The sequence below is a fragment of the Ovis aries genome, chromosome 1 (genome assembly GCF_016772045.2).
Source record: "Ovis aries strain OAR_USU_Benz2616 breed Rambouillet chromosome 1, ARS-UI_Ramb_v3.0, whole genome shotgun sequence".
Lineage (NCBI taxonomy): Eukaryota > Metazoa > Chordata > Mammalia > Artiodactyla > Bovidae > Ovis > Ovis aries.
Window position 1 is genome coordinate 2,907,462 of NC_056054.1, and position 21,057 is coordinate 2,928,518.

Genomic DNA, 21,057 nt, shown 5'->3' on the forward strand with positions numbered 1-21,057 from the left:
TGCCTGGTGAGGGTGGTGAGGAGCCCCACGTGGGAGGGGCAGGAACACAGGAAGCTGGTTACTCTGAGGAATAAGAAGCAAGCACATCAGAGGTAAGGGGAGGGGCTTCCAGGGCAGCCCAGGGGTTGAGACTGCTTCCACTGCAGGGGTGCAGGTTCGATCCCTGGTTGGGGATGAGACGATGTGTGGCCAGAGGAGAAAAGAAAAAAGAGTAAGGGGAACCAGGTCTCTCAACGTCGACATCATAAATTTGGAAAAGGAGAAGAGCAGGATGACACAGAGCAGCTCAGAGCAGCCCCAGAGGTGGGAGCACTCTCCCCAGCCCTGAACTAACCTTCACAGCTGTTTAGGTGCTGAACTGGACTAAGGCCTCAGGCTGCACTCTTTAGCCGTCGGTGTATAATAGACACAGGAATGTAGACGGAAACGTGTGCAGTAAGAGGGCCTGCAGACAGCAACACCCGACCAGCAAGAAGCACTCCCAGTGTCCAGATCTTGGCTTTCCAACATCATTCTCCTTGGAGAAACGACAACCCAGGGCTGAATCAGGCAAAGTACATATGAGCCCAGAATAACTCTAACTCCACAGGAAACCATGAGTCGAACATAAATGGATTAAAAATTTGATGAGGAATAAGATATATACATGGTTGCAAAGTACCTATCCACGAAAGTATTTATTAATCACAGAGGGAAAAAGAGGAGCTTCACAACAGAGAAAGCTGGCAGACACCGCCCTGGTCAACGGATGAAAGGGAAGGTCAGCAGTACTGGGACCAATGAAACCACGCGCAGCTTGACCGGATGCACGGAGCAGAACAGAGCCTGGCTTCTGAGAGTGTGCCCTGCCCCGGAGCTACCACTGGAGGCGGCACCGCGCACGGAGCCCCCACCGCCCTCCCAGACCCCAGACCCCTCACGGACGCTGTCGGCACAGTCTGTCTCATATGAGGGCAAGAGGCATGATGACGGGGTCCACTGTGCAGGGGCCCAGGGTGGAGAGAAGAGCAGCAATGTCAGGGCTTGGTAAACACTCGGGCCAACACTCACAGCCAGCAATCCTGTCTCATCATCCGTCTCTTCCCCAGAACAGATACCGCGGCGTCACAGCAGCACGGAGCTGAGGAAGACAACAGCGGCACACAGACCCACGGGCTCACAGGACACCGGGCTTCCCCTCTGACGCCGTGGAGCACCGTCAGCCGCGGAGCACCGTCAGCCACAACAGATGCACGTGGCACCTGTCCCACAAGCTGTCCTAGGAGCGACCAGAGAAACCTTCTGACCCACAAACCAAACCAGGCAGAAACTGCCATTTCACTTCATACGACCAATTAAGAGACCCGATTTCAAGCACTGAAATCTTCTTCCTCCTTATTCTTAGGAAGATGTTTTCCAGAATGTTTGTCATTTTGGGCAACACGACAATCTGGTATTAGCTGAGCTGTGGGAAAGACAGCCTTCATGCGCTCATAAAAACGTACTGGCTGCAATCCAGTTAATTTTAATCCTGAGTATTTTCCAAAATTCCCGTACTGCTTTTAATATTGCTGGCCAGGAACCATGGGACAACTGCATAAATCAACATAACTTTTGCACACACAGAAATACCACTCCTGACCTTTGTAAAACAAAATACCAAGGGAAACGAGAAGCGGGAGCTACTTGCAGAGGGACGTCAGACCACAACAGTGAGAGAGAGCGCCCTGCCCGTGAGGGACATGACACAGCGAAGGCAGGGGTTGAGTTTGGATTATATGTAGGTTGTGTTACTTGTTCAGTAACTTAACCCCATTCTTCAGAAGTCAATTATCGGGTCACTTAGAACACAGGAAACTTTACAATAGAGTCGTATATGCTCTTGGTACCTCACCATACAAGTGACATCCTGTGCTCCAGCAGAATGTCTGAGTAACGCTTTATCAAGAAGGGCATCTGGGCATGTACCTCAGAGTCAAGCCTGTGGCTAGTTCAAAGCACCAGTGCATCATGAACTGATTCACGTGCCCAACGGCATGTCTGGAAGCGGGACGAAATTTCACGGACTATCCTATGCCTGTGCTCAGTCATCAGCTGTGTCTCTCTGCGGACTGCATGTAGCCCGCCAGGCTCCTCTGCCCATGGGATTTCCCAGGCACGAATACTGGAGTGGGCTGCCATTTCCTCCTCCAGGAGATCTACCTGACCCAGGGGTCAAACTCACATCTCCTGCATTGGCAGGCGGGTTCTTTATCACTGAAAGTGAAAGTCACTCAGTCGTGTCCAACTCTTTGCGACCCCATGGACTATACAGTCCACGGAATTCTCCAGGCCAGAATCCTGGAGCGGGTAGCCATTCCCTTCTCCAGGGGATCTTCCCAAATGAGGGATCAAACCCAGGTCTCCAGCATAGCGGGCGGATTCTCTACCAGCTGAGCCACAAGGGAAGCCCAAGAATCCTGGGGTGGGTAGCCTATCCCTTCTCCAGCAGATCTTTCCAACCCAGGAATCAAACTGGGGTCTCCTGAACTACAGGTGGATTTTTCACCAGCTGAGCTACCAGGGAAGCCCTGGATTGACCCTACTGGATCCATTTCCAAATTAATGACTGACATTCTCCAAGATGCAAAGACATGGGACTGAAGCGGCTTAGATTCCTGGGCTAAAAATCCTTAAAAAAAAAGGGGGGGGGGGCGGGGGAAGCACTGCATTCCTTTATCCCTCTAACATAACAACCATATCACCCGCGTTTATCTCTCCAAAAGCCAACTCCAGAGCCATGTGATACGTAAAACCTTCTGATTTAATAGAATATATTTTCAATACCTAATTTAAAAACCACACTCTGCACTGGGTGAGATGTCCTCAGAACCACCCACTGTGCCTGTAACAATGCTGTAGTCCTCCTCCACAGTCCCTCCTGACACAGACAGCCAGCTGAATAAACTCCACTCGGTCCAACCACAGAAGAAACTGCCTCCAGAGCAAGGGAAGGGAGAGAAAGCATTGCTGGTGGAAAGAACTCACTGGGGCACAGGACTGAAGATGCAATCTTGTTCAAACTGATTAAATGACAATCATTAGTGCAATTAAAGTAAGACCATAAACCATCTAAAACAACAGAAAGGGAAAGCAAAGAAAACACAAATCATGGAACACAGACATAAAATAAAGGTATAGTTAAGACAGAAAGTTAACAGAAATAAACCTAAAATCAGCTACAGCGATAACGTTAATTGTATTCAGAAACAAAGAATCCCAGACGGTCAAACAGTAACTGAGCACACAAAGAGTTACTTAAACCCACTAAGATTCAAACTAAAAGTGACAGAATGCTGCGAAAATGAACCCTCAATGAAACCGATGGTCTCCTCTTGCTTTCATAAAGGGAACAATCCCCAGGCAAGAATTTCTATGAGCCCAATTAGCATCAAAATACAGAAAGCAAAATTATGAGAAATACAAGGGGAAACTGACAAATCATAACAGTAATTAGATACTAACAGACTTCTCTGAATTTGGGGCAGATCCAACGGTTAAAAATGTAAAAAACAGAGAGAGGGACTCTGAATAGCATTAACTGAAGCTACCATCTTGTACTATGAAACTACAACACCTGTGATTTGTACTTTGTTACAAGGATCCACAAAAAAGCAGTCTGATTTTAAAAAATAATTTTTTAAAAAAAGAATCTTCAACATGGACATTATATGATCTGTATTATCTGGGCACAATACAATAAAATTAAAAGTTCACAGAAGTTTTTATTAAACTGTTAAGAGCCTCAAAACCTATAAAAACAAAGAGGAAGTCAACTTCAGTGGCACCCCACTCCAGTACTCTTGCCTGGAAAATCCCATGGACAGAGGAGCCTGGTGGGCTGCAGTCCATGGGGTCACTGAGAGTTGGACGCGACTCAGTGACTTCACTTTCACTTTTCACTTTCACGCACTGGAGAAGGAAATGGCAACCCACTCCAGTATTCTTGCTTGGAGAATCCCAGGGACGGCGGAGCCTGGTGGGCTGCTGTCTGTGGGGTCGCACAGAGTCAGATACGACTGAAGCAACTTAGAATTTTAAAAGTTTAGCAAAAACAAAGCTCTAGGCAAAAGTAAGTTAATAACCTTAAAAGTTTACATTGTTAATCAAGAAAACAATGAATAAGCATGTAACTCAAAAAGTTAGAGAAAAAGTAGAGGAAAACCAAGGAAAACAGGGACAAAAATAGATAAAAATAGAAATTAACCAGTCAGAAAATAAGAGAACTGATAAAGCCAAGAAGCAACTCTTAAAAAAGACAAAACAGACAAATCCTGTCACAAGCCTACTTTGAGATGGGGAGAAAATAAGGAATGAGAAGGCCGCTGCGGCGGCGGGGCGCAGCCCAAGCACTGACCTGATGAGGGCCTTCAGGATGTCCGCCCGGCCCACGCGCGAGGCGTGGTAGACGGGCGTGCTGCGGTGGTGCCGGCTTCCGTTGGGGTCGGCGCCGGCCTCCAGGAGGATCTGGGCGCTCTCCAGGTGCCCGTTCACCACAGCCACGTACAGGGCCGTCTGCCCCTTCACGTCCACCAGGTCCACCTCAGCCCCCTTGCGGATCAGGAAGTCCACGCAGTTCCCGTGGCCCGCGGTGGCGGCGATGCGCAGGGGCGTGCAGGGGAGCCAGCCGCAGCACCACACGGACTTCTCGTTGATGCGGCTGAGAGAGAGCACAGGCAGCCGGGCTGGGAGGCGCGGGACACGCCGGCCGGGAGCAGGGGCGGCCCTCGCGTTAAGAACGCCTCCAGGGACTCTGCTGCAGGAGACGCTTTCACACACTCCCCCTGCCAGGCCCACGCCCGCCACAGGAGCCCCAGCCCACGGACCAGGAAACCTGAGGCACAGCTAGACAGCACCGGCGCTAAGAGCGCCACAGCAGAGGGACACTGGCCAGGCTCAGCCTGCACGGAAAGCGGCCCTCAGACCGAGAGCCCCGTCAAGGAACGCCACAGCCATGCAGTTCACGGACCCACCCCGTCTCCAGCTGAGGCGCACGTCACCTCACGCTCCCGGCTCTGAACAAAGCCCAAGGATCCAGACCACCGAAGCAGTGACCCAGAAACACGCGGCGGGCCAGCGCTCCTCCTTCAGCTGGGAACTAGCTTCCACTGGCCAAGGAGGCCAAGGAATGCTCCAAGCACTCATCACCAAAGAAATACATCCCAACAGAAAAATACCGTCAAAACACCGGAGATTCGTGGAACCCAAGTATTAGAAGAAACAATAACAGTACTTGAAAAAGCAATATGAAACTAGCTGGTCTAACACCTAGCTTAACTCTCCTTTATTCTATTGTTACATCTGCAGTACCACAAAAATTAAATGTTTTCTTCAGACTTGAGTCATTGATATTAAATATTCATGTGCAATCCATCTATTTGCTCTGTATGATGACCCTTTCTGGATATTTGAAACTATTTTTAATAAATATCTGTTCTAATGAAATGATGCTAAGACATTAGAAGGGAAGGAGGAAACCTATTTCTGTATTGTTAGAAATCCTTCTCTGGGGAACTACCCACAAAAAAGGGGTACAAATTTCAGGATCAATATGCAGACATTTGTCCCATCAACGCACTGCCAGCCTAAGCCCGAAGGGGAAACAGACACACAGAAAAAGCCTGGAGTTTCCAGCTGCAGATGAGTTTCAAACCTATCTGAGATTCCAATCTCAAACACACAGCCAGCCAGCAGAGTCTCTGTGCTCCCCCGGGTGTCTCCAGGAGGGAGACGTGATAGCAAGACTCTGATGCTACTGATCAAGGAAGGGCTTGCACTGGTCATGGGATGTGGCAAGGCAACAGGCAGGGCGCTATCAACAAAAGGAGCCAGAAGGTGGGCGCCCGGATCCCCCTGGGCGAGGAGACAGCAGACCAGAGGCTGAGCCCGGGGCCCCGCAGGCCGACGCCTGGGGGCCTGAACAGCCAGGGCAGAGCTGTCAGGGTGCTGTCAGGTGCGGCCCGCCAGGCAGGCTGGACACACGGGGGCCTGATGCAACACTTCAAGGAGAGACTTTCTGTACCCGACTCAGGATAAAAGCCAGATGAGGCTCGCCAAGGCGCAGGGCCGCTGCTGAAGAGATAGCGAGGCTGGCATCAGGGGTAACCTCAGGGAAGCTGACACCCGGACAGCACCAGACGGTCACTGACAGAGCTGGGCCTGCACTCACGTCTCCAGGCCCTGTTTCTCTGGCTGCCGGCCACAAGCCTGCCGGTGCTTCCCTCAGTCCCCGCTCTCCCCGCCCCCTGGAGCTGGAAAGCACCAGGGGCTCCCCGACTCCGGGCAGCGCCTCAGCAGCGCTCACCTCCGGTAGCTCTCTTCCTGCAGCAGGCTCCGCAGGGTCTGCAGGTCCCCCACGTAGGCGGCGTCGTGCAGCCTCGTGTCCTCGCAGTGCTCCAGCGGGTGGTCACAGAACTGCTCCCTCAGCCACTCCTTCAGATTAGGACCTGCACTGGAGAGAGGGGCGCCTGTCAGCTCCAGGAGGCCCTGCCGGGACAGCCAGCAGGGGGCGCCGCCCACCCAGGACAGGGTCAGTCCTGCAGTCGTGCCCCACTCTTGACGACCCCATGGACTGTAGCCCGCCAGGCTCCTCTGTCCATAGAATGCTCCAGGCAAGAGTACTGGAGTGGGTTGCCATTCCCTTTCCAGGGGATTTTTCCAACCCAGGGATAGAACCCTCGTCTCAGCATTGCAGGCGGTTTCTTTACTGCCTGAGCCACCAGGGCAGCCCTTCCCACCGAGAGGGTGCTCTCCAACTTTCAACAATAGCACATCATTCCCCTGCCTCCAGAAACTTCCAGAGCCAGAGAGACGTAGAAAATCTCCTTGAATAAAGCTAGCATGTGCCCAACATCAAACCAGGCACGAATACAACGTTTAAAACTTTGGCGGGGTGAGGCATCAAAATCCAGACCTACTTAACAGAGAAGATCCTAAATAATATATTAACAAAGCAAAATCTGAAATATGAATCAAAAAAAAGTCACCACAGGACTTCCCTGGTGGTCCAGTGCTTAAGACTCCAAACCTCCACTGAAGGGGGCCTGGGTTCCACCCCTATTCAGGGAACTAAGATCCCACAGTGTGGCCAAAAAATAAGTCAACATAAAATTACTCTAATTTATTCCAAAAATGTCAGTACTGGGGGAAAAAAACATAAAATCCTCTCCTACACTACAAAAAGATGCTTGAATTTAGCAAAATTCAGTACCAAAAAAGTACTGCTCCATATAACACGAATGACTCTGCCATGCTAATCTAGGTAACAGCCTCACTACATAGGAGTCCCCATGAGTGACACACATTTTGGTACCTCAGATGAGTGCACTTTACTGAATGTAAACTGCACCTCAGTAAAAAGGAAAAAAATTTAAAATACAATGATATAAATAGAAAGCCAGACCTATATAATGAAGACTATAAAACTGAGAAACAATAAAGGCTAGAATGAATGCTGAAAACCACACAGTGTACTGGGATAAGAGTCAATGCTAGGAAAATTTTAAGTGATACCAAATAAATTAAGGGATTTAAAAAATCTCTTTGGGGCCTTTACATGAGATATGACCAAAATATTCTAAAGGTTTATTTGGAAATAAAAATAAGAAACACTTTCAGCTTATTCAGTATGTATGAGAAGACATCTACCCTACTGTTGTTGCTGTTGCTAGGTCACTTCAGTCATGTCTGACTCTGTGTGACCCAATAGACGGCAGTCCACCAGGCTCCCCTGTCCCTGGGATTCTCCAGGCAAGAACATTGGAGTGGGTTGCCATTTCCTTCTCCAACACATTAAAGCAAAAAGTGAATGGTAGAAATTATCTCTCATTAGAATCAAAAGATAAATAAAACAATCAATTGCCCAGAAAAGAGCTTAGCATAAATAATATGTCAGAAAGGGGCATCAAAGTTAAGTGAGGAATGGGAAGAGTAGTTGCTATAAATGGAATGCTTGTGTCTCCCAAAATGTTCTGCCAAATAATATGCTGGGAGTCCTAACACCCAGGTGATTATTAAGAGGTGGGTAGGACCTTAGTGGTTAATTAGGTCATGAGGGCAAAGCTGTCATGAATGGGATTAGCACCTTTATAAAAGAGACCCTGGAGCGTTCCATGGCCCTTCTGCCACATGAGGACACAGCAAGAAGATGGGCATCTACGAACCAGGAAGCCCTCACCGGACACGAAATATGCCAGTGCCTTGGTCCTGGACTTACCAGCCACCAGAGCAGTGAAAAATAAATTTCTGTTGTTTATAAGCCATCCAGTCTACTCTGCTATCACATCCTGAATGGACTAGACCTCAAGTACTGGTCACTCTTCAACAACGCAGGTTTGATCTGCAGGGGTCCACTTATACGTGGGCATCTTCAGCAGTAAATACCACAATGCTGCGCTGTGGTCAGTGCCTGGTGGAATCCCTAGATGTCCGGGAACCTCACACGCAGAGGACCCCCAAGTTGTCCCGACAGTCAACTGTAGTCAACAAATTTTGTACAATGACATACCTACAGCTGACCCTTGAATAACATGGTCTGATGGGTCCACTCACACACAGATTATTTTCACTAAAAACACACTACACTACACAATCCATGGCTGGCTGACTTCTTGGATGCAGAACCTCAAATATGGAGGGTCAGTTGTAAAGTCAAAGGATTTCTGATTGTGGCGGAGCCCTGGTAACCCTCTGGGTTGTCAAAGGTCAACTGTGATTGAGCTCTTCACCTCACCATGGAGCCTTAAATGTCTTCAGATAATTAAGAGTTCCATAAACTTAACTACATTGACAGGAAGCAGAAGGAAAGAGCATGAACCCAGACTGCTTCACCAAGTCCCCACAGTGCCAGGCAGCCTAGCACATGTGACCCTGCCACAGGTGGGCTCTCCAACCCTAAAGCTGCTTTTCATATCCAAATCAGATGTTCTGCCTACCGACTGTATACAAGGCTGGGCCATAGTACACTCCAGGATTTGACAGTTCATTACCAGAGGTTAGACACAAAGGCCGCAGGTCGCTGGGCAGAGCCGGGAGGGTCACTCAAGCACCCGCCACGACCAGGCCCCAGCAGATCAGTAAGAAGGCATCGAGAAGCCCTTGGGCCCCCAGGCCAATCCTCCTCCAGAAGTTATTCTCCACTGAGTTACCCACAGAGTGGAAAAGTTCAAAGGAGGAATAAGACTCGGAAGCTGTAAGGAGACTGACACACTTGCTAAGCTCTCCTCCAAGCCTGCCTTTGTTGGCCTCTTCCAACCTACCACCTGCCCAGCTCCAGATTCAAGATAACTTTATGTCTGCATTGTTCTGGTCAGCTTCTCCAACGACAATACACCACTTAGGCATCAACCTTGACCCCTCTACTCCCAGGCCAACAACACAGTAAACGCTGAAACAGCACCACCTGGATATTAGAGTGCCTATGTGTAGGGCAGAGTCAGTCTGCCTTCCTTCCACCAGACCACCCTCCACGCCGGGAAGCAGCAGGCAACCCTCCTCCTCCTCCTGGACACCTCTGCGTCCTTCCCTCACGCTCACAGGAAATGGTGTCCAGGACCCTAAGGTCTGGCTGTACCTGGGGCTAGCCGATACCAACCAAAGCCTGGGATGCTTTGTGTGTGTTTTTGTTCACTGGGGTATCAGTTCCTCAAACAACTGTTTACTGGATAATGAATGGAGGGAAGGATGAAAATCACTACTTGCACCTGTCTCCAAATCAACGTTATACCTTAAATTCTGGCACATTTAGGAGTAAGAGTAAAAAAACTCTTAGTTTATTACTAACTAACGAACTCTGTGGAGGGGTGTCTCATTGGATGTGCCTGTACCGCCCGCAGCATATAGAAGCACTTGGTACCCAGGGCAAACTCAAACAGGCAAGGAGGGGAACCGCCACCCACCCACCCCAGCCCACAGGTTAAGAGAAAGCCGCTCCCGACAGCGAGCAAATGCACTCCCCTGCAGATTCACACCTGCACAGCAGGAAGATTTCAAGGTGGGGAACCCCCCCAGTCCCGTGGCTATTCTGGGCAGTGGGCGTGCGCCTTTCTAGCCCGCTAAACTAAACTCTGTCGGGGCTGCCTCCCCGCCGGTGGGCCAGGCCCCCTGCAGCGGACTTGCTGTGTCACTGACAGCTCGCTGGGGTGGCGTTATCGCGGTCCCTTGCCCGTGCTAGGGCTGGAGTCGGGGCAACAGAAAAAAGGGCACCCGCCCTCCCAGGGGCTGACCCCTGGGGCTTTTCACACCTCTGGGTGCGCTCAGAACTGGAGAATGACCTACGTCCTCTTTACGGCTGGGGGCGGGGGATGTCACCTCCAACCCCCTAGGCAAGCTCCACAGGAGGGGAAGCCGAGCACCCGGGCCCCGGCGAGGTGCGCTGACCGACCCCGGCGGCTCCGTGAGGCCCTGCCGGTCACGAGCCGACGCGGCTTGGGCGCGACTGCCTCGGCCCCCTCGGCCCCGCCGCCCCCACAGCCTGGCGGCCGCGCGCGCACATTACCTGCGGGCGCCGGCCCGGCCCGCCCGCCGCCCTCCGCCATGGGCTCCGGCCTCCAGCCCGTCCGCAGCCGCCTCCCCCCGCGCGGCCCGCCTCAGAGACCCCGCCGGCCGGAACCACTTCCGGAGCCACAGCGCGCGCGACCGCTTCCGGCGCCACGGGCAGTGGCCGTGCGAGGACGCGGCTTCCGGCGGGCGCGCGCCTCCCTCAAGGGCTTCTGGGGCCTCCCGCTCCCGCTACGCTCGCGACGTGAGGCCCAGCGGGCGCCGGCGCCTGGGCGCGCGCTGCCGCGGACAAGCTCTGGGGCGGGGGGCGGGGGGCGGGGCGGGCTGTCGGGCACCGCCTGGGCTGTGTTTGTCCACAGGAGGAGCGGAGGAGTCTGGGAAAATACGGCGCCTGGGGGCGGGGTCTAATTTGCATATCCTAAGAACTCAGGTTAGTCGGGCCCGTCCCCGCCCCCACTGGGAGGGCGTAGCCTTCTGCCGGGAGAATGTGGGAGGGACCAAGGGAGGGTTTAGCTCCGGGTTCGAATCCCAGGGGAGCCAATCTGATGGGGCAGTGCTCTGGGGTTGCTTCAGTCATGTCGGACTCTGCGACCCCATGGACTGTAGCCCTCCAGGCTCCTCTGTCCATGGGATTCTCAAGGCAAGAATACTGGAACGGGTTGCCAGGCCCTCCTCCAGGGCATCTTCCCGACCCAGGGATCGAACCCACGTGTCTAGGTCTCCTGCATTGGCTGCTAAGTCACTTCAGTCCTGTCCGACTCTGTGTGACCCCATAGACGGCAGCCCACCAGGCTCCCCCGTCCCTGGGATTCTCCAGGCAAGAACCCTGGAGTGGGTTGCCATTTCCTTCTCCAATGCATGAAAGTGAAAAGTGAAAGTGAAGTCGCTCAGTCGTGTCTGACTCTGAGCGACCCCATGGACTGCAGCCTACCAAGCTCCTCCATCCGTGGGATTTTCCTGCATTAGCAGGAGGGTTCTTTACCACTAGCCACCCGGGAAGCCTAAGTCCTTGCTTGAAGTCAAGGATCCTATCTATCAAAGTATAGCCCAGTGCCTGACACAAAGTGCTTCTTGAATAAATTAGTGAACAAGGTGATCATTTTCTTGCACACTCGCTTATTGAAATATTGTCAGACCTAAGTTTTGGTTTGTAAGCAGGGATTCCTTTGGCTCCTTCCACACTCCCCTGGGAGAAGGGCTCCAGCAGATGCAAGTGGGGCGTGGGAGGGGTGGAGGGAAAGGGAGTTGGGGGGGGGGGTCGGGGGGAGGGCAGGTGGCTGAGGACAGGTGAGACTGGAGACCCCCAACAGTTGTGCTGTGACCCGCTGGCCTGTCCTGCCTTGTAATTAAAGGACCAGGTCGGTGTAAGGGGAGCCATAGCAGCGGGGCTGGTGTCCCCAGGGGGGTGCTCAAACGCACGGGTGGCACCACCGGGCTGCAGTTCTGCAAGGGTGTTGGCTGGGGGGAAGGGGGCTGCCTCCAGCTCTGTTTGGACGTGATAACACCCAAGAGCACCAGCGGAAGGAGAGCTGGGCGTGATGCCCACACGCTACACTCCAGGGAGCCAGGGGCATGCCCAGAGCCACCTGGCCTGCACCTCAGAACACCTGGGAGCTTGAAAGTCAGGAAAACCTGGTAACAGTTCAAGTGTCCATCAGAGATGTTGGGTAAACAGTGTGGTCTGTCACAGGGTGACTTATTACTAGCTTTAAAAGGGAAGGAAGTCCTAACAAATAGGAGGACATGCACAAAACTTGAGGACACGATGCTGAATGAAAAAAGCCAGTCACCAAAGGCAAAGACTGCTGCTTGATTCCACTCACGAGTTTCCTAGAGGAGGCAGTTCATGGAGACAGAAAATGGATGGTGGAACCAGGGGCTGGGGGAAGGGGGAGTTGTTTAATGGGCACGAGTTACAGGTTGGCATTGCAGGCAGATTCTTTACCAACTGAGCCACAAGGGAAGCCCAAGAATACTGGAGTGGATAGCCTATCCCTTCTCCAGCAGATCTTCCCAACCCAGGAATTGAACCAGGGTCCTCTGCATTGCAGGCGGATTCTATACCAACTGAATTATCAGGGAAGCCCATCTTACCACAATTTCGTTTTTAAAGCAGGCCTGGTACCACCCCACCCTAGAGATCCTGATGCAGGCGATGTAGGGTGTGAGCTGGGCATGGGGATTTTGGAGGTGCCCAGGTGATTCTCATGCAGCCAGGCTGAGACCTCTGTCCCCGCCAGCTTCAGCAGCCCTGTCCCCCAGCCCCCTGTCTCCTCATGAGGGCCTGGGCTCCAAGGGGTTAAAAGGCCTGAGCGAGTGTCACTTCCTGTGTGCACCTGGATCTGATGCTGCCCTGGGGAATCCTCCCTGCTCTCTAGATAGACCTGAGATCCCTCTGGATCAGAGGCGTCCCACCCCTCCCCCTAACTGCCTGCTGGGCCCGGTGCTCTCAACACCAGCAGGGACTGGAGGTGGCACGGACCCTCAGGGCCCTGAGGTCAGGGAGGCTCGGTGCTGTGCCCACAACACACTGCGGACCAGCCAGGGCTCAAACCCAGGACTATCCAGCCCTGCAGCTTCTCCTCGGGCCTCGCCGTCCCGCCAGGGTCCAGTAAGCCCAAAACACCCACCAACACCCAGCTGCGGGTGGATCTACAGACAGAATGATCAGACCACACAACCACCCTGGGCACACCCGTCCTGGGTGGACACAGGGCCAGCGCTGCCTCTGGCAGAGTGGAGACTGTCTCTGCCCCTTCCAGGTCCCAGGGGCACGCTAGCTTTTTCCCACCTGCGTTGCCTCCTGCCGTCTGGTAGTTCAGGGCTGTCCCACAGCCACCCACTCATCTGTGTCCCCAAAATAAAACACCCAACGTCCCCAGATGACCCCTCCTTGAAGTCTGGCCCAATCTTTCTGGAAGGTAGCTTGGCATAAAACGTTTGTAATCCTTGAGCAGAAATTGCGCACCCAGGATGCCCCCTGTCTGCACCCTCGGCCATAGACCTGCCCCCCAGCTCACCAGAAGCTCCCTCAGCCCCCACCCCGCCAGCTGGGTGACCGGGCTCCCTGCCAGCCTCCACCCGCACGTTCTGGGCCCCCATCTCATCTCACCTTGACTCACAGCTCGGGAGGAGCCGTCTTATCTCTCCGGGCAGAGACGTGGCTCCCTCGAAAGCTGTTTCTGCTCAGACAGATGTCTTAATTCACTTGCAGGAGCTCACCAGGACTTGATATTGAACAAATAGTCAGAAGTGACAGCCACTCGGCCTGGTGCGGGTGAGCCGGAGTGGACGCTGACCACAGAGCCTGTGGTTCAGTAAGGGAGTAAATAGGATCCTCGGGAAAGATAAGTCCCCCTCCTAACTCCCGGGACCTGTGAAACGGACCTGATTGGAGGAAAGGGGTTTTGCAGATGTAGTTAACTTAATGATCTCAGTCATCCTGGATTTAGAGTGGCCCTAAATCCAGCAGGCCTTTGAGTCTGAAACAAAAAGGGAGATTTGAAACTCGGACATGAAGCGAGAAGGCCGTGCGAGCAGACAGAGCCTGGAGGGATGTGGCCCCGAGCTAAGGAAGCCAGGACCCAGGGGCTGGAAGAGACAGGAAGGGTCCTGCCCAAGGATGTGGACCCGAGCTAAGGAAGCCAGGACCCAGGGGCTGGAAGAGACAGGAAGGGTCCTGCCCGAGAACCTCCATAGGGATCATGGCCCTGACAACTCCTTGAGTTCAGACCTCTGCCCCCAAACTGAGCAAGAATACGTTTCCATTGGTTTCTGAGTGTGTAGTAATTGTCCTGGTGGCCACAGGAAGTTCACACCCAGTCACGGACCAGAATCACAGATCACCTTGGGAGTGAGGGCCAAGAAAGAGGGAGTGAGGCTAGGGAACAGGAGGCGAGGTGTAGGGAGTTAACCACAGAGAAAGGCCCCGAAGTCAAGGGACCAGACAGGCGGGAGAGGCCCTTTCTGAACCCAGGAGGGAGGCTCTGTCGGCTGGGTGGTGCCCGGTCCTGTCCTGTGTCACTGGGTTTTACCAAGCAGTGTTGTGATCTGACCCAAGTTTGGGCGGGCCACACTGGCTGCTTGGGAAATCAAGGAAGAACAGGGTGGGGGGGCTGCAGAGAGACCCAGGCAACCTAGCCCGCCATGCCACCCAAGGGGACAGAAGATGAGGGCCTTTGTAGGGCCGCTGCCCCCACATCCAACACTGCATGGTTGTGTGCATCCCCGGGAGCGAAGAGTTTGTCCTGCAAGAGACGGCCAGGTGGCAAAATACAGACCAGTTCAGTCCAGTCGCTCAGTCGCGTCCGACTCTGTGACCCCACGGACCACAGCACGCCAGGCCTCCCGTCCATCACCAGCTCCCAGAGTCCACTCAAACCCATGTCCATCGAGGCGGTGATGCCATCCAGCCATCTCATCCTCTGTCATCCCCTTCTCCTCCCACCTTCAATCTTTCCCAGCATCAGGGTCTTTTCAAATAAGTCAGTTCTTAGCATCAGGTGGCCAAAGTATTGGAGTTTCAACTTTAGCATCAGTCCTTCCAATGAACACCCAGGGCTGATCTCCTTTAGAATGGACTGGCTGGATCTCCTTGCAGTCCAAGGGACTCTCAAGAGTCTTCTCCAACACCACAGTTCAAAAACATCAATTCTTCGGTGCTCAGCTTTTTTTATAGCCCAACTCTCACATCCACACATGACCACAGGAAAAACCATAGCCTTGACTAGACGTACCTTTCTTGGAAAAGTAATGTCTCTGCTTTTTAATATGCTATCTAGGTTGGTCATAACTTTCCTTCCAAGCAGTAAGCATCGTTTAACTTCATGGTTGCAATCACCATCTGCAGTGATTTTGGAGCCCCCAAAAGTAAAGTCTGTCACTGTTTCCCCATCTATTTGCCAAGAAGTGGACCAGACGCCATGATCTTAGCCAGACATCCCCTAAAGCTGGTTCAAGTCCAAGGAGCCTTTGGTTTGGTCTGGAGACGCAGGGTAGCCAGGGTGTCTGGCTGAGCTGACCTCAGAAGCCTGGCTGCCTGGGACCCAGGAGCCTCTCTGATCCTGTCTCTCTCCTTGACCTGCCAAGCCTGTGTCTCTGTGTCACCGGCTAACAAAGCAACAGCCTCGAACCACAACCAGCTGGTGTCACCCCGTGTAACAGCACGTGGTTTCTGTGGACAGGAGTGTGGACGGGCATAGCGGGAGCGGCTTGTCTCTGCTTCACGACGGGGGCCTCGGCCGGGAGACCCCGAGGCTGGGGTGGGGTCACCTGAAGGGACAGGGCTCACAAGCTGCTGCTGGCTGCTGGCTGTCCAGTCTCTTGGCTGCGAGGCCGCCTCTCTGTCTGTGGTTAACTTCTCACCTTCCCTGACTCCCATGGAAGCCTCCTGCTCCCTGGCTCCACTCAGTCCTTCTCAACCCTCACTCCCAGGGGATTAGCGATTCTGGGTGTGAGCTTCCTGTGGCTGCCATGACAATTACTACACACTTGGAAACCAGAGGAAACGTGCTCTTGGGGGCAGAGGTCTGAACTCAAGGTGTCATCAGGAACATGATCCCTCTGGAGGCTCTCGGGCAGCCTTCCTGTCTCTTCCAGCTCCTGGTGGTCCCAGCTTCCTTGGCTTGTGGCCCCATCCCTTCCAGCTCTGTCCGCTCGCACGGCCTTCTCACACTGTATCTCAAATCTGGGGCTGCGGTAGGAACACCCACACTTTGGGCTCCTCACAGCATGGTGACTGGATGCCAGTGGGAGGTCCGGGGGTAGGGAAGACAAGAGCAGGCAGGGGGAGAGAGGGAGAGAATTGGGGGGGACGCCTGTCCTATGACCCCTTGGAAGCTGTGAGCATCACTCCCACCACATTCTGTTGGTCCAAGGAGTGACCGATGTCCACCCGAGGTCAGGGGGCCAGCACGGACCCCGCCCATCTCTCTGTGCAGGAGCGTCAACGTCACTTCCAGAGAACAGATGTGAGAGGGGATATATTTTGCTGCAGCTGTTTGGGGTCATACAGTCTCGCCTTCTCTCACTGTTTCCCTGACCCTTGCCGTCCCTCTCTCTGTCTCTCTCTCTTTCTCTCCATCTCTCTATCTCTCCAGCACTGTCCCTGTCTCTCTGCCTGCTTGTGCTGGGCACATGCCCCCCCTTTCTGCCGATGGACTTCCTCTCAGCTTCTGCCCTGGGAGCCCTCAGTCTTACTATGTGAGAAACTCCAATCTGACCCTACATGACCATCAGTTAAGGTGTCCACCTCTCCCATGTGTGGACGTTCCAGGGACAGAGCCCCGCCAGCCAGTTGGCTGCGGTCAGCTTCCTGTGGCAGAGGAACCACCGCTCCAAGCCTGAACTCCAAAGGCTGTGCTGCCCGGCAGAGTCTGGCTGCCTGAATAATTAAAAGCCTTTGGCATGGTCTGTAGGTGAGGGTGAGGGCAGCCCTCATTCACACAGGGAGTGGGCGTCAGGAGAGGCTCTCCTCAGGCCAGTGAAGGACAATAGACTCTGTTGGCCTGCTGCAGCCCACGGGCTCTGGAATGTCTGCAAGGGGAGAGACAGGAGGGCCTGGGAGTGGCAGCCTTTACTAAGGCAGGGCAAACTGACTGTGGCTCACACCTCAGAGGCCCCAGAATCCAGCTGAAATCAGAATCCACCATTTCCACCCTTAATCACATGCACACAATCCTTGCCTTGGGGTCTGTCCTGGGGACGAAGAGTTGGCTGAGATCTGGCTGGCAGGTAGAAACTCAGACAAGAGATGGTGTTGAGTCCAAAGTCTGTAGGGCAAACTGTTGCTGTTGTTCATTCAGCCACTAAGGCATGTCTGACTCTTTAGCAGGTTAGCAAGCTGGGCACTCAGACAGGGTTTCCGTGCTGCAGTCTTGGGGCAGGATTCCTTTTTCTCAGGGAAACCTATTTTCGCTCTTAAGGCTTTTGACTGATTGCCTAAGACCCACCCAGATTATTCAGGGCGATCTCCTTAATTTAAAATCAAAGGGGGACTTCCCTGGCCAGTCCAGTGGTTGGGACTGCATGCTCCCAATGCAGGCGGCGTGGATTTGATCCCTGGTTAGGGAGCTAAGATCCCACATGTCCATCGCACAGACAAAGGATTTAAATAAATAAGTCAGTGGATTGTAGATGCTGATTCCATTTATAGTATACCTTCATAGAAACACCCAGGCGGGTGTTCAACCGAATAACTGGCATCGTGACCCAGCCAAGACGACGCACAGCACTGAATCATCACACCCACCAAGACGTCTATAGGATGGGAAGCTGAGGATGGGACGGTCTTCAGGAGCAGCTGGATCCAGGGGCTCAGGGTCTGGCACTAGGTCTCGTCCTTCTCCAGGCTTGCTTTCCTCCGCGTTTCTTCTGTGTTGTATCCCCACAGGCCTTCAGGCTCCTCGCTCAGTAACTGCAGGAGAAACCTCTCGGCCGGCATCACACAGCCATCCCGGAGAACACTCTGGTTGGCCTGCTGGGACACACGCCCACCGTGAGGACTGGCGCACACCGTGGCTGTGTCTTCCACCAGGGCACCGGGGTGAAGGAAGAACTCCCCAGCGAACTGGAAAAAGGAGACAACACAGGGACTTCTCTGGTGGCCTAGTGGTTGGGGACCTGCCTGTCATTGCAGGGCAAACAGGTTTCATCCCCACAAGCCACAAAGCAACTGGGCCCCCAGAGCCACAACTACTTAAGCCTGGAGCCTGTGCTCCACAGCTGGAGAAGCCGCCGCAGTGAGAAGCCCGCACACCGCAAATAGAGAAGAGCCCCCGCTTGCCGCAACTAGAGAAAGCACTCACACAGCAAGGAAGACCCAGCACAAACAGAAATAGATAAACGAAAAAAATTTTTTGAAAAGGAGACAATATACCACGTAGCTCCCTAAGCCGTGTAGCTCAAGGCTCAGGACTCTGGTCACTTTCTCCTTTAGAATTTATGATGTTTGAAGATAAGAGGAATGTATTTTATTCTCTCAAAGGTGGCAAGTCAGAAAACACAGGCCATTCGACCGTCCACGGGCCCTAAAACGGTCACCTTCGTCCAAGTGACACCGCACGGGCTGCTCTGCCGTTCCCGGCAGCGGTCGGTCACACTGCGGTCAGGACCAAAGGCACATACCCGGCACCCGGGTCCCGGTGAAAGGCTGCTTCTGAATCCACAAAGGAACAGAAGAACACCCTGGGTTACAGTTAATAAAGGTCATTGTTCCGAGACGTGAACAAAGCCGGCCTTCATTTCTTTATTTGGTGGCCCATTTGGTGAAGCACTTAAGACGTGCCCAGGCCAACATACACATATAATGGTTTTAATTACATCCTGTGAGGTTTTTTTTCCAGAGAGAAATATTTCTCGGGGAAATGTCCATAAAAGCAACGTTCGCAGCAGTGTGATTGTGTGTGTTTCCTAGAGGAAGTCTGTTTAGTTTAAGTCCCACTTTGAGCACAACTTTTTGCAAAGACAGGGGTCCTGAGAAGGCGGCCAGCAGCCCCAGAGATGGCAACGTCGTGGGCAGGGATGCTGGGGATGCTGGGTGAGCGGTCCACCCCCCATGGAGACGAGGCAAAGTGACGGAGGGCGGTGTGCTTCCCACTGACTCGCCAAGCTTTAGTGAGATGGCAGGGCTATTCCTACCCAGTTCTGCCTGCTGCATCACGGGTTCCTTAAAGGAAATTTTGAAGGACCAGTTTTTAAAAAGGACACTTACAGAAAGGAGGAGATGGTTCCAGAGGGAAGGCCTAAGATGCCAGAAGAAATGATAAGCAGATACTGGTAAATTTGTGGATGAATGTTGACAAACCTTGGTTGCCTAAACAACAACAAAATCCTTAATCTGTAAAACTACAACCAGGTGCCACCTCACACTGGTCAGAATGGCCATCATCAAAAGTCTGTAAATAAATGCTGGAGAGAGTGTGGAGAGAAGGGAACCCTCTTACTCTATTGGTAGGAATGTAAATTGGTGCAGCCAGGATGGAAAACAGTATGGGAGGTTCCTTAAGAAACTAAAAATAGAGCCACCACATGACCCTGCAGCCTCACTCCTGGGCATATATCCAGAGAAAAATATGGTCTGAAAGGATACATGCATCCTGATGCTCATTGCAGCACTGTTTACAATAGTGAGGACATGCAGTTAACCTGAATGCCCATCAACAGAATAATGGACAAAGAAGATGGGATACATCTATGCAAGCGACTGCCACTCAGCCATAAGAAGGAATGAAATAATGCCATTTGCAACAGAGACGGACCCAGAGATTATCATACTAAGTGAACTCAGTCAGGCAAAGACAAATACATGACGGCACATGTGTGGAATCTCAAACATGATACACATGACCTTATTTACAAAATAGGAACAGGCTCACAGACTTCAAAAGCAAACTTGAGGTTAACAAAGGGGATAGGGAGGGGGAGCAATAAATTAGGGGTTCGAGGGTAACATATGCACAGCTGCTGCTGCTAAGTCGCTTCAGTCGTGTCCGACTCCGTGCGACCCCATAGACAGCAACCCACTAGGCTCCTCTGTCCCTGGGACTCTCCAGCAAGAAAACTGGAGGGGCTGCCATTTCCTTCTCCAGTGCATGAAAGTGTAAAGTGAAAGGGAAGTCGCTCAGTCGTGCCCGACTCTTAGCCTGCAGCCCACCAGGCTCCCCTGTCCCTGGGAGTCCCCACATGCGCAATACCCGGTACAAAGCAGACGGTGAACAATGACTCACTGGATAGCACAGGGCACTCTAGCCAATATTCTACAATAACCTACGTAGGAAAAGACTCTGCAAAAGATCACACATAGCTATATATATAACTGAATCACTTTGCTGTACACCTGGAACAAACACAGCACTGTAAATCGACTCTGCTGCTGCCGCTGAAGCCTCAGTCGTGTCCGACTCTGTGCCACCCCAGAGACGGCAGCCCACCAGGCTCCACCGTCCCTGGGATCCTCCAGGCAAGAGCGCCAGTATAAAATAAAAAAAAACAAATTCAAAAAAAGTAAAATTTTAAAAATTAAAAAACTTTAAAAACAATTTGTGAGCAAAACACAAGAGGATAAAGCTAAAAATCAGATGAAACAGTATTTACGTTGAGGTTGCCCTTGTATTCTTGGAAGAAAGTAAAGATATTGATCAAACTTAGTGGGTTTAAAGTAGATTAAATATCACATTAACAACCATATAGTGCATAACTCCCAAATTAGAGAGCTCTAGGAAAACTGAGTATGAAAAAGAGGCTAAAAACGTTCCGGTTTCCAAAACAAGGCCAGAAAAACAAAAATCAAAAGAGTAGGAAAAGTGCAGTATTCTTAATAAGACAGAATAATAAATCCAAGTAAGTAAATTATGCAGGTTAAAAACAAAGGCTTCGCAGCCTAAGTGTTTACAAGAGACACAGATAAAATATAAAAATTAAGAAAGATTTAAAAGCAAAGGATGAAAAACCATATCAAGGAGAAATCAATCATCATAGTGAGTTGTTTAGTCACTAAGTCGTGTCCAGCTGTTTGCAGCCCCACGGTTTATAGTCCACCAGGCT

General features: G+C 52.3%; 1 protein-coding gene across 3 annotated transcripts in view; it reads right to left on the reverse strand.

Moving 5' to 3' along the window:
* Positions 1 to 10,606, reverse strand: part of ASB1 (ankyrin repeat and SOCS box containing 1) — a 116,227-nt gene extending 105,621 nt beyond the window's left edge. For 2 of the 3 annotated variants that reach the window (XM_060398690.1, XM_027967064.2), the window contains exons 1-3: positions 10,514 to 10,606; positions 6,323 to 6,464; positions 4,376 to 4,678 (exon numbers count right to left, since the gene is read on the reverse strand). In XM_060398690.1, coding sequence (XP_060254673.1) covers positions 4,376 to 4,678; positions 6,323 to 6,464; positions 10,514 to 10,553 — 485 coding nt within the window. In that variant the 5' untranslated portion in view covers positions 10,554 to 10,606. The remainder of the gene's footprint in view (positions 1 to 4,375; positions 4,679 to 6,322; positions 6,465 to 10,513) is intronic. The other variant, XM_027967071.2, reaches the window with a different exon arrangement.
* Between the last annotated feature and the right edge of the window lie 10,451 nt (positions 10,607 to 21,057).